This window comes from Talpa europaea, assembly GCF_964194135.1.
Source record: "Talpa europaea genome assembly, chromosome: 4".
NCBI lineage: Eukaryota > Metazoa > Chordata > Mammalia > Eulipotyphla > Talpidae > Talpa > Talpa europaea.
This window is the reverse complement of record NC_140070.1, coordinates 100888373-100902151: the sequence shown is the minus strand read 5'-3', so window position 1 is coordinate 100902151 and position 13779 is coordinate 100888373. Positions and strand designations below refer to the sequence as shown.

Sequence of the window (13779 nt, the reverse complement as noted above, 5' to 3'; positions counted from 1 at the left end):
CAAAGAATTGGAAGTGGTTATACATCATTTCCATGTTTGCTAAAGTAAAAAAAAATTCTATTTATATAGGGATCTGTTAAAGATAATCTAATTACTTTTGAAATTTCAGTAATTCTTTAAACATTAATTTAGCAAACAGTTTGGGGTGAGTATTCAAAGAAAAACAGAAGCACTTTAGCTGCTATTGAGGCCTTTACAGTATAATTGGCAATAGAACAACTAAATTAGTGACTCACTATCTCATAAAGAATTACCTGGTGGGTTGTTAAAATACAGATTCCCTGTTCTCTTTTGGAAAATTGATGGGAATTTACGTATTCATAAGCAGCTCAAGTGATTCTGATTAATTTGGTTCATGGATCAGATTTTGAGAAGCCCCAATGTAAACAAGCTAGATAGCATTATAAAAACTTAAAGGAGGTATCTGTATAGGGCACTTTAGGTATGCAAGGAGGAAAAACTAGCTGCTCAGAAAAATCTGAACCTTCAACAATGAAAAAGTGGGATGAGACAGTTTTTCTTTCCATACCCTCCCCTTCTACCTTCCTTTTTTTTTTTTAATTCACAGTTTATCTTCTTCTAAAAATTACTAAGTCCTTATTTGAATAGGATCATTTATAAAATGTTTCTTTTGGTGCTTCCACCTTTCAGGCCACTAAAGCAGGTGCAGCATCTATGATTCACTACATGATTCTCATATCAGCTCGCTTAGTGCTACTTACTTTGTGTGGATGGGTGCTTTGTTGGACCCTCGTCAACCTCTTTCGAAGCCATTCAGTCCTCAATCTCCTTTTCCTTGGCTACCCGTGAGTACTTCAATTTTACTTTTTTCTTTTTAGTAAGTCTTTTAAGAAATTATACGAGGGCCTCCCCGGTGGCGCCGTGGATTGAGTGCTGCGCTGTGAAGCTGGCCGCAGCCTCTGCAGCATGGGTTTGATTCCCGGCCAGCCTGGGCAAAACCCACGTGGTATGGCAGACCTCTCCTGCCTCTCCCACTGCTCCTCTCAGCAGTGTATTTCAGTCTGTCTGCCTGTTCTGCTCTCCACTCTCTCTGGTGAATTCTCTCACCCTCCTGTGCCTCTGGCCTGTACCCCAGTTCTTGTATAAATAAGTAAATCTTTAAAAATAAAATAAAATAAAAATGATAATGTTAAAAAAATAAATTATACAAATCATGCAAATGATATAAAAGAGTGAAAAATGAAATTCTTCAAATATAAACCAAACTTTCAGAAAATTAGGAAATCAATGTGGGGGATAATCATAGAATTTATTTTCTAAATAGAAATATAATTGTAACAATTATTTAAACCAAGACTATCCTAGGAAACTTGAGAGGTATGGCTGGCTACCCTACCAATGGAGAATATTTTCATTAACTCTTCACCAATTGAAGGCCCCTGTATTGCCTATATTGGGACAAATTGTGGTTAATATTAGTTAAATCAACTGGCTCAACCATTCTTACCCTTTTTGTAAAATTAAAGCTCAAATTTAAAATTTTAACCATGGGGCCGTCCTGGTGGCACAGCGGGTTGAGTGCAGCGCTGTGAAGCTGTCCGCAGCCTCTGTAGCACCTGTTCGATTCCCGGCTGGCCAGGGAGAATCCCACATGGTGAGGCATCTCCTGTCTCGCCCACTGCTCCCCTCAGCAGTGCTTTCGGTCTGTCTGCCTGTTCTGCTCCCCGCTTTGTCTCTGGTGAATCCGCTTACCCTCCTGCGACTCTGGCCTGTACCCCAGCTCTTGTATAAATAAAATAAATCTTTAAAAAAAATTTTTTTTAACCATTCTTATGGGTCTGTAGTAGCATCTTATTGTGCATATTGGTTATGAAACTGCTTTTCATAGCTTAACTTGTATATAGTTATCTAATTGTATATATTTGTATACCTTTGACCTTCATTGGATTTTAATAACTACCAATTATTAAATTCTTATTATGTGCTAAATGCAATCAGTAGTCTTTGCAAAGAGAAAGAAAGACAGCTGAGAGACTAAAAACTTTCTTGTGGTCAATTAGTAAAAATGACTAAGGTCCTTTTGACTCCAGAGTCCTCATCTTAGCCATTATTCTATGAATAGTTTTATTCTATGAGTGATACCCAGCACAACACCAGCATTACTTGAAAAGTTGTTAGACATTCTCAGTCTGTCCATAACCTATTAAAAACAAAAATTCTGGAAAGATGGAACCAGCCATTTGTCTTTTAACAAACCTTCCAGATGATTCTGATACTGCTCAAATTTGAGAATCATTATTTTATGCTGTTATGTTGCTGAAGTCTAAGAATAGATAATCACATAGTATAAAATCAAGACATAATCAGAGATTATGGCAAGGATGCATAGAGAGACTTCTGTTGATGATATTGTAGCAGGTCAAATGACATTGTTTAAGCTACTATTTAAAACACTCATCAGTTCAACTCATTAATATTATTCTTTTTCCTTCAAAGTAAATTTTCTGTGGTATAACATAGAAATCACTTTTTGTGATTCATATTTCTTATAAGGTGTCTATTTTACATCAATTTTTTCTATATTTCTAGACCATTTCAACTGTTTGGTTGGAAACAAATGATCTTGTTACTCTGTTTACCAAAAATAGCTGGTTAAACAAGTTAGGAGGTTAGCCATACTTGATTTGAAAGACTAATTCTGGATATATATCCAGGAATATTTTGACCAGGTTTAATAGGATATCATAATCAAAATGGCTAACAAACTTTTTCATTTCAATCTAAGTGCCCATGTAAACAGTAATGTAAGCAGGTAAGTTTAAACAAATTTTAGGTTTAAATATATTTACCTTTCCTTTTTAAAATTTGCACATGTAATATACCTTTTATCTAGTTTCAATTTAAAAATTTTAAGGATGAGATATTTAAAATATTAGACTATGGCAGTAGTATAGTCATGTACTGTCTAACAATGTCTTGATTGTATATAAAGGTGGTCCCTATGTACAGCCTAGCTATGTTTGGGCTATACCATCTCATTTTGTGTAGTAAACTCTGACATTCACATAGTGAAAAAGCATCTAAAGGCATATTTCTCAGAAGATAATCCTGTTGTCAAGTGACACATAACTGTACCTCTTTTATTTTATTGTTTATTTATAGACTAAAAAAGAGATGCTTTTTGCCCCTTTTTTTCCCCATTGATTCTCAAATAGCTTCTCAATATAGGATAAATTAGTCCAAAGATTAATAGTTATACCTCTTAAATTTAACTTGAATCTGCCCACAGATCTCCATAATCTCTGTTACACTCTAAATCTCGATCTGGTCTTCTGGTAGTCTGTTCTTGCCACTCTCTGTTCCATTTTTTCATTTTGTCTAGAATGATTTATCAAAATGGAAGTTTAATCATGTTACTAACCCATTTTAAAATTCCTTAATGTATAATTTTTTTGCCTTACAAAGCCCTCCATTGTCTAAACCTTTGATACTACCTTTTCACTTTCTCCCATTCTAGCCTGTATCACTTAATCTATTGCCACAATAATGTAACAACCACAAGACCGTGATAGCATACCACAGTATGTATTTATTGTGCATGTATTGGGGTCATCTGAAAGTCAGGATGCTCTCCTAATCTTACCTGGGTTCAGTTGCATATCTGGGATTGACTAGCTATCAGTTTAGGTAACTAGGACAACTCAGCTGAGTTATACATGTCTTATACTCTGGCAGGCTTGCTACACAGGGTCTCGTGAAATTGACAGAGTGGCAAGCCTCACTGTGCTTCATGATTGCAGCATGTCTGCTGACATTCCACTGGTCAAAACAAGTCACATTGTTGAGCCTGGCATGGGGGTGGGGCAAGTCACCTCACCCACAGAATAAGGTCTGTGCAGTTACATGGCAATGGGTAAGACTAGAAGAAGAAATGGGGCCACCATTGCAGTCTGCCACATAGCCTAACCTCTTGACCACGCTTCTCATGTATAGTTTGTGTTTCAGCAGTCTTCACTTTCAGCCTCTCTAGCCTTCATAATACTCAAACTCCTAGGCAAGCTTATATTTTTACCCTCTTCCTTTTCTCTCTCCTTTTTTTCATTTTGAAAGATATTAATTTTCTGTTTATTGAAGTTGTGAGTCTAATCAGTCTTTGGAATATAAACTTCTCAGGAGAAACCAAAGCATTGTTTGGTAACCAAAAGTTGTTCTTGGTTCTGATCTCTAGAAAAACTATGAACAAGTGACATTTAGTAATTTTTTAAATAAAATATGTAACCGGATGTATCTTTTTACTTCCTGTTTTTCATATCTGAACTTATGTTGGTGAAATGACTATTTTTATTACAATACCTAGGTCATAATATGGAAGTTACTTAATTTATACTTGGAGAAGTATTTAAAAAATTTTAAGGAACCAAAGATTGGAGTACATATAGGAAGTTATTAAAAGTTTCAAAAATAATTCAGTCCTTTAATAGGGTAATTCCACTAGTAGAAATTTATTTATTGTACTTCTAAAATTAAAAAAAAAATCATCAAATATGTATTGTGTTCTTTGCATGTTTCAGCCACTGTTCTAGGCACCAAGGCTATAGTGAATTAGACTAAAATCTCTGCTTCATGGAACATACATTGTAATGAGGGAAAGAAAGAGCAAGGGGATAAAATCTCAAATAAACATGTAAAATATCTGAAGTAGTAAGATATATGGGGAAATATAGCCAGGCAAGGGATCCTAGACATGCTTGTGTGCATGTTTACGGGCATGTGGAGGTGGGTGGCAGGGGTCTTCTCCCTAAGAAGGAGAGATTTGAAATAAAGGGCAAGCCATTCAGAAATTACGAGGTGTACACATCAGTCTATGTTAGAAAGTGCTTACGTGTTATGACGTATGGTAGTAGAAAGTAAACAGCCTAAGTTTCCAGCAAGAAGGAAATTAGTAAATTATGTTATATCTGTATACTATAGTATCAGTAAAAATTATTATTGAAAAATATTTAATGACACAAGAAATGCTTAGTACTTATATACTTAAGTGCAAAGTTTAAGCAGCAGGCAGGATACAAGTTTATATTGTATGAGGCTGAATATATAAAAGAAAGTATGAGACCTCCCTGGTGGCGCAGGTGGTTGAGCGCAGCACTATGAAGCTGTCCACAGCCTCTACAGTGCAGGTTCGATCCTGGCCAGCAGGGGAGATACCCACATGGTGCGGCAGACCTCTCCTGTCTCGCCTGCTGCTCCTCTCAGCAGTGTATTTCAGTCAGTCTGCCTGTTCTGTTCCCTGCTCTGTCTCTGGTGAATCTTCTTACACTCCCTCACATCTGGCCTGTACCCTTACCCTGGTTCTTGTATGCGTAAATAAATAAATCTTTTTTAAAAAAAGTATGAAGTCTGTATCCCCAATCATAAAAATTATAGAAACAATTATTTCTATGTGATTTATATTTTGTTGTTGCGATTTTTGTAGTTTGCTATTATGTAATGAACATATATAACATTTGTGGGTACACATTAAGGAGCTACCCAAATAATGAATTTAGCATCAGCAAAAGTCCCCATTATGTTCACTCTAATGAATCATGGCTATTTTACTAATATAGTTATAAGCTCTGATCTTAGGTGGTATCTGTGGTCTGATTTTCATATTCACCTTTTCCCTACAGATTTGGTGTATATGTTCCTCTCTGCTGTTTCCATCAAGATAGTAGAGCTCATCTTCTCCTCACAGACTATAACTATGTGGTTCAGCACCAAGCAGTAGAGGAAAGCACCTCAACTGTGGGTGGTTTGGCCAAATCCAAAGACTTCCTCTCCTTATTGCTGGAGTCTCTGAAAGAACAGTTTAATAATACCACGCCTATACCCACCCACAGCTGCCCCCTATCTCCAGACCTCATTCGTAATGAAGTAGAATGCCTGAAAGCAGATTTCAACCACAGAATCAAAGAAGTCCTCTTCAACTCCCTCTTCAGTGCCTACTATGTTGCGTTTCTTCCCCTGTGTTTTGTGAAGGTAAGTAGTTATCTTGCTTTTAAGAGCTTCCTGGATTTGTGTGAATTACGTAAACTGGGTATTTCTTATTTAATCCCCCTTTTCTCTGTCTCCCCTTTGGCAGCCTGGATGGTGGAGTTCGGCTGCATCTGGAGTGCACTAATACCGCTCCTGGTTGGCGGATAGGTATTTCCATATATGTGATGCACCCGTGGTGGTCCCCTCTTTTTTTCTTTTCTTTTTTTTAGTTTTTTCCTGTTTTCTTTCTTTATTTATTTTTTGAGTTTCCGGGGAGAGTAAAACTTGAACTTACAGTAGAATCACTATGTGATAGTTTAAGAGGATTGAAGTTTCCATGCAGTTCAGCCTACTGTAGTTGATTTTAACATGGTTATCAAGAGTTTCCTTGAATTTAATCTAACCTTATTCTAAACTTCAATTTACTTCAGTAGAAAAGGAAAAAGGTCCTGGATGTCACTTGGGCCCAAAATCTTTTGGGACATTTTAGTGTCCTTCCTTCACCCATTGAGCAGCACATCTGCAGCCGGAGTGGTCATTCACAGAGAACACTCATTTCTTCTAGAAAGGAAGCACTTGAAATATAATTGCCTCTCCCTCCCAACCCTAACTCATACAGCCAGAAAGTCAGGTTGAAGGATTTTGGAAAACTCTGCTCTTGAACTTTCTCCACGGACAGCAGGACAACCAATGCATGTGTGACTCAGTGTAACATATGTCTGCAGGGCGTATGTACACGCACCCTTCCCTGCCTTCTTGCTCACCAGTGCATGGATCATTCCTGTCTCTTCTGGTCTCTTGCAGAGTACCCAGTACTATGACATGCGCTGGTCGTGCGAGCATCTCATTATGGTGTGGATCAATGCTTTTGTCATGCTTACCACACAACTCCTGCCATCCAAATACTGTGATTTGCTACATAAATCAGCTGCTCACCTGGGCAAGTGGCAGAAGCTGGAACATGGGTCCTACAGCAATGCTCCACAGCACATGTGAGTAGGCTGGAGGGTAAACCATGTAACATCTTTCTACATGCTGCTGATCATGTTTATTTGCTTTGTATGTCATTCTTGTTCTTGGCTTTGACATTTAATTTTTAGTTTTTGTCCACATGGATGCTTGTAATCACTCTAAACTGAACACAGGGGACATTAACTCATTTCCACCACCATTCCCAGTCCCTTCTTAAATGACTCCTACCTTTCAGCTACCCAGTCACTCTAGAGTATATAATTTGTTTCCCAAGCAATAATCTCAGAGTTTTCTTTCAGTCTTAACCCTTTGCCCAAATCAGAGAGTCATGATATATTTTTAATTCTTTTTAGAAGACTTTAAGTTTCATCTCCTCATCTTCATTGCCATAGCTAAACAGTTGCTAGCTAATCATCTCACACTTAGGCAGCTGAAATTTGCTTCTCTTCTTTTCTTTCTAATAAATACAGATTTGTTCTAGTAATTTTCTTTGCCTGCACCTTCTATTTCTCCGCTTCTTCCTAAACTCATAGTTAATGTTTCCCTGCTTTCCCCATATTTAAATGAAAACTGTCCCTAATTGAGCTCTAAGTATTCCTTTCATTGTGTCCCCTTACCAATTATTTTTCTGCATGATTCCTATGATCCAAAATGGCTAGCTTTAGAAACCTTATGTTCTCTCATTCTTGAGCCTTTTATCATACCTTCTTCTCAGACCTGGACCATCTTCATCTTCTTCCCTCTTATAATTTGAACATTTCACAAATTTCATCACCTAGAAATTCTTTCCTAATTAAGTGGGACAGACCGAGGTGACCTTCCCTTCCCCTCTCCCCCTCTGAGTCCTCCCTTCAATTATCTGCCTTGATGTCTGATACAGATTAGCACAGGCCTTCAAGCCCAGGAACTGAAAGAGATTGGGCCAGGCTGAAAAGAAACCCGACTGTGGGCAAGGACAAATTTCAATAAAAATTGAAAATACAATCCACAGTACTAGTACTGTACATCTTCAGGCTCCTGATGGCACATGGCCATGAGGTGTATCATCACTTTAATGCTGGTAAGTGTGAGCAAGGCTGATGGAACATTTTCTGAACTGGGAAAGCTTCAGGGTGCTAGAATTTTTTTTTTAACATATCTAAAATGCTGTCCCAGTTCTTACCCTAGGAAACTAACCTTTCCAAAATCAGGAAGAGATGAATTAACTTAGACTTTTTTACAAAGCTTAACCTGAAGATCCCCATCCCCACCCCAACTCCATTACGTTGGTGCTGGAAAGAATGAAACTTCTCCTGTAACTTCTTTTTCCTAGAGAAACCTCTATAAAAATAAACCAAGAAAGCGGTAAAAAAGTCTGTGTGTCAGTACCTTGTGTGTCTCTATGTCTTCTGTATAACTTTTTGCATGTATGAGGTATTTGAAGTGTAAATAAACAAACAAACCAATATTTTTTAGTTTTTATGGATATAATTCTGTAGTGAATATCGCGCTAGTGTGACATGTTAATTTTTCCACTGCACTACTGCCATCTACTTTCTATTGTTTGTTCCCTCTAGCATTTCTACCAGTAGACTGCTCACTTGGGACTGAGATGAAAATTCACCTGCTTATTCTCAATTTTGTGATTCCATAGATTCCTTGCTTACACATTTATTTCTGCTCAGTGTCCTTGTACGCTGAGTTAACTGTATAGCTTTGCTGCCTCTCTCTACTATGTAGTAATGAAATAATAACAACAAATCCCTTCTAACTCCTTCTAGTTTTACCATGGAATTACTATATTTTCAGAATTCAGGCAGATGAAGCCTTGAATACTTAATCTGTTCTTTAGAAATAAGCTGGCATTCCTAGATGCTATCTTATCTGTAACTGTAAATATGCCGACATTGCATTTCTTTCTCCCTTAGTTGGTCAGAAAATACAATATGGCCTCAAGGGGTGCTGGTGCGACACAGCAGATGCTTATATAGAGCCATGGGGCCTTACAACGTGGCAGTGCCTTCGGATGTATCCCACGCCCGTTTTTATGTAAGTCATGTTTATTTATTTTTAAAAATAAATTTACAGGTTGGTGTTAGAAGGCTACTCTGTGTGTCAGCATCTTGTACAGTGTGTAGAACATACTAGGAAATTAATACATGGTGATTATTACTGTTTCTGTGATAATGGCCGCAGACCTTTAGAAACATCTTCTGAAAGATAGTTTGAAGGTCACACACCATAACCCCAACTTCATGCTATACTTTGCTGGCTTCTGTAGTTAACATTGAAATTGTTGAGTCTGGTATTAACTTGAAACAAGAAGGCAATTCTCAAGATTTAAGACTTCTTTTTAAATTTTATAATTTAGATTTGTAGTGGTTTGGTTTACTGGTATCCTTATTATATCTGTATCCTTAAACAATATTTATTGTAGTATTATGAGATAGTTTTTATTGTATTTGTTTTATTTTTAATGTTTTTGGTATTTGTCATATATATCACCTCCTTAAAATACCATGATTTCCCTTGTGAAAGACAAATATCATGATCTATGGCTTAACTTTAGCCTTCTAGGCTAAGAAAAAGGGGCTTTAAAAAGTTAAAAAGGAAAAAAAAAACAAGTGTGTAGTGCTTTGCTTTTGAATGGACATCATATTCTAAAAAAAAATAACTAGAGATACTTTAATGCCTTTCACCCACCCTCTCCATCCCTTTATTCATCCCGGCTTCCAAATAAAGATACATGCGCTTTCTGCTCCTGCAGGTATTAAGGGCCCTTTCAATTAGATACTGAGAACTTGCATCAGGGCAGAATGTTTGGAAATACTGTGGCATAGGGGAAGGTGGGGCAAGGTGGGTTTGGGAGGAGCATGAGGAAAGTGAAAGTCCCTTGAATGAAGAAACTGTCCTCTCCTAGACTTCTGTGGGATTGCTTTAGAGAGGGAGAGTCACAGCTACATAAGCGTTTGTTTTCTATACAGAATATTTAATTCAGCCAGCTGAATTCCATGTGCCATTAATGATTTCTGTTGATCCTTGCTATCCTTGAAACCTACAATAACCAGGTATTTTATTAGAATTTTATGCTTGAAAAATAAGTACGTTCCTTGTTAGCATTGAAGAGTGCAAGAATCAGGTAAAATCCATAGAAAGAGGATTAGGCAAGCTAACTTATTACTGATTTTGCCTAACCAAACAGGTAAATCAGTGCTTCTCAGAATATCCTTGGCTACTTACATATAAATCACATGTCTCACTCTTTAAAAATAGTTCCCTACCCCAGACTTGTGAAAATAGTTGGAAGATCACAGGAATTTGTATCATCTGCATATTTGGAAGTGATTGTTAGGCAAACTGAAGATTGAGAACATTCATTTAAAATGTGCCTTAAGGGCCTCCCCGGTGGCACAGCGGTTGAGCGCTGGGTTGCGAAGCTGCCTGCAGCTTCTGCAGCGCCGGTATCCCTGGCTGCTCCCAGCCACTGGAGGAGGGTCCCACATGGCGCGCAGACCTCTCCTGCCGCCCGCTGCTCCCCTCAGCAGTGTACCTTGGTCCTTCTGCCTGCTCTGCTCCCCGCTCTGGCTCTGGTAAATTCTCTCACCCTCCTGCGCTTCTGACTGTAGCCAGTGCTTGTATAAATAAATGAATAAATCTTACCAAAAAAAAAAAAGTGCCTTAAATTACCTGTAACTGTTAGAATTTAAAATCTATTCTCACTTTCTACTCATTCAGTTTACTAGAGCATTTACTTGTAATTATTATAATTGCAATAGAATCTGAATCTTTGGGGCCTCCCCGGTGGCGCAGCGGTTGAGCGCTGGGTTGCGAAGCTGCCCATTGCATCTGCAGTGCCGGTTCGATCCCCGGCTGCTCCCGGCCACCAGAGGAGGGTCCCACATGGCGCGCAGACCTCTCCTGCCGCCCGCTGCTCCCCTCAGCAGTGTACCTCGGTCCTTCTGCCTGCTCTGCTCCCCGCTCTGGCTCTGGAGAATTCTCTCACCCTTCCGCTTTTCTGACTGTACCCAGTGCTCGTATAAATAAATAACTCAATCTTTAAAAAAAAAAAAGCTAAACAATATTCACAATTAAAAAAAAAAAAAAGACTCTGAATCTTTGTGGAATATTAATTCAGAACCATCTTTGTACATAACATAACTGGGTATCATGTAATAAGACCCAGGTTAAATATTTTCTCTTTCCTGAAGATCCCCTGACAACCTGGCTACCTTTCAGAGCTGTCATGATGATTTGGCTTTATTCTTAGGTTGAGCACTGAGGCCTATTAAGTTAGTTCTTTCAGACCCGATATACCACCAATGTTCCAAATCTGTCTCCATCTAAATTTAAGAATGGGGGCCTCCCTGGTGGCGCAGGGGTTAAAGTCATTTTCAAGCTTTCGCCAGCCATTGCAGCATGAGTTCAATCCCCAGCCAGGGAACTAACCCACATGGTGCAGCAGACCTCTCCTGTCTCACCTGCTACTCCCCTCAGTAGTGTATTTCAGTAGATCTGCCTGTTCTGCTCCTCACTCTGTCTCTAGTGAATCCTCTCATTCCCACCCCCAACCCGGCACCTCTGGCCTACATCCCAGTTTAAAAATAAATAAATTTGGGGCCTCCCTGCTGGCACAGGGGTTAAGACGCAACTATGAAGCTGTCCGCAGCCACTGTAGCACAAGTTCGACCCCCGGCTAGGGAGATACCCACATGGTGCAGCAGACCTCTCCTGATTTGCCCGCTGCTCCCCTCAGCAGTGTATTTCAGTCAGTCTGCCTGTTCTGTTCCCCACTCTGTCTCTGGTGAATCCTCTCACCGCCCTGTACCTCTGGCTTGTACCCCAGTTCTTGTATGCATAAATAAATAAATCTTTACAAATAAATAAATAAATTTAAGGATAGGCTGGTTTTGTCAAATTGTTCAATAATGTTTCCTTGTAATCTCTTACCGCTAGCTCCCTAGACATAATATATTTTTGTTAGTAAGCCAGGTTTTAGCCAAACTCTAGTTGACTAATTTTCCTTCCTTCCTCGTTGTCCTGTCTTTGTATACCTACTTCTCAATATTCAAAGAAAAAACCCAGCAGAAATACAGGATACAGAGGACTTAAGTCATTGACCATGGTGCAGTAGACCGTTTAAGGAAAAAACAAGAAATTACTGCATTTATATTTCAACTTCACCTTCCCCAATCCCACCTTTTCTAGTATAGGTGTTTATGTCTGAAAACCAGCCCATTAACTAATAATGACGTTTGTATTTATAAATGGTTACATTCTAAATAGTTATGTACCTACATAACATCTTCATTTTTTTCTTTTTCTGTTTTTATAGTCCAAAGGTCTTTTATTTTTTTTCAACACCTGTCATGCCATGAATTCACAGAGAACGGGTTCCAGCAGCCCAGGCTTCTTTCCGTTGGTTCTCAGCAGTGTTTCTCTGGGTGAAGCAAGTTGACACCTGAATTGAACCAACGAAGTACCTTTCTCTTTGGCTTCCTTTTTTTTTTTTTTTTTTTTTTCTCGATTTACTTTCACATGTTTGGGGAAGCTGTCTCTGCTCTTAAAGTGCTTAATATGCTCAATACGAACACTCATTCTCTTGGCAAGAGTCTGGCCCTTTGTTTACAACAGTGCCAGCTGCCTGCTGGGTGACACTGTGGTCTCTCCCAGTTTTGTCATGGTAACGTGTGTGGGACATTCCTTTTTGAACCGTGCCCATCCCTTTGATGTGTATAGTATCACCTTTCTGGTAGGATCCCATGTATGTTGCCAAAGGGACTGCTCTGTTCTTTCTAAAAGGCCTAGAGAATATATCACAGGGGCCTCTGTTCCTTCCTTTGTGCAAATCATTTTGGAGATTTACTAGAAGATGGCAGTTCAGGCTGAAAGGCCACCTTTTTCTCTTGCTTATAAAGTCTAAAATCCTTTATCTGGTCCCCGTCTTAGATAAATATACTTTTGGTTATCTCAAATGAAATACATTCCTAAGATATAACCTAAGAAAAATCTTTTAAAGTGAGGCTCTTTTGGGCATAATCCCTTTCCATGTTTCAAGGACATTGAAATAAAATTTATTTTATTGTTTCTTGAGCCTGAAGGAAAAGGTTTGAGTATCTAGAGCAAGAAATAGCCTGATTGATATTCTGTACTCAGATCTTAGGCAGTTATGTTATTACATATAGGGACCTTTAAATGTGAAGTTATTTTAGGGAAAAATGTGATAATTTATTTTTCTGCGAAATAACATTTTGATTTTTAACTTCTTTGCAGTTCCTATTTCATCGTCCATTAAGGCTGTTAAATCTGCTTATCCTTATTGAGGGCAGTGTCGTCTTCTACCAGCTCTATTCCTTGCTGCGGTCGGAGAAGTGGAACCACACACTTTCCATGGCTCTCATCCTCTTCTGCAACTATTATGTTTTATTTAAACTCCTCCGTGACAGAATAGTATTAGGCAGGGCTTACTCCTACCCACTCAACAGTTACGAACTCAAGGCAAACTAAGCTGGGCTACGCTGCCTCTCAACAATGAGGGAGAACACAGATAAAAATATTTTCATACGTTCTATTTTTTTCTTGTAATTTTTATAAATATTTAAGATATTTTATATTTTGTATACTATTATGTTTTGAACGGTGGGAAGGGGTAAGGGACATTAAATGTATCCATAAACAAGGTGATGTGATCGTTCCTGTGTTAGCATACAAGGGGTGTGCCTCTCCAGTAAAGACATTGATTTGTTTGTATGATTCTGGAATAACTCATTCATTTATGAACATATCTCGTTTATCACTCAACACAGCACCTTTGGGGTGACTGCTTTTCTTCCAATCCTTCTCATCTTTAGTTTT

The 13779-nt window shown here is 38.5% G+C and overlaps 1 protein-coding gene across 2 annotated transcripts in view; it reads left to right on the top strand.

Annotated features, from left to right (window-relative positions):
- Positions 1-13431, top strand: part of TMEM39A (transmembrane protein 39A) — a gene marked incomplete at both ends in the record, with an annotated part of 30125 nt that extends 16694 nt beyond the window's left edge. The window contains 5 exons of one of the 2 annotated variants that reach the window (XM_084232247.1): positions 652-806; positions 5841-5979; positions 6781-6968; positions 8856-8976; positions 13198-13431. In XM_084232247.1, the coding sequence (XP_084088373.1) occupies positions 652-806; positions 5841-5979; positions 6781-6968; positions 8856-8976; positions 13198-13431 (837 nt within the window). Of the gene's footprint in view, positions 1-651; positions 807-5630; positions 5980-6780; positions 6969-8855; positions 8977-13197 lie in introns of both variants that reach the window. The other variant, XM_084232246.1, reaches the window with a different exon arrangement.
- Positions 13432-13779: the final 348 nt, after the last annotated feature.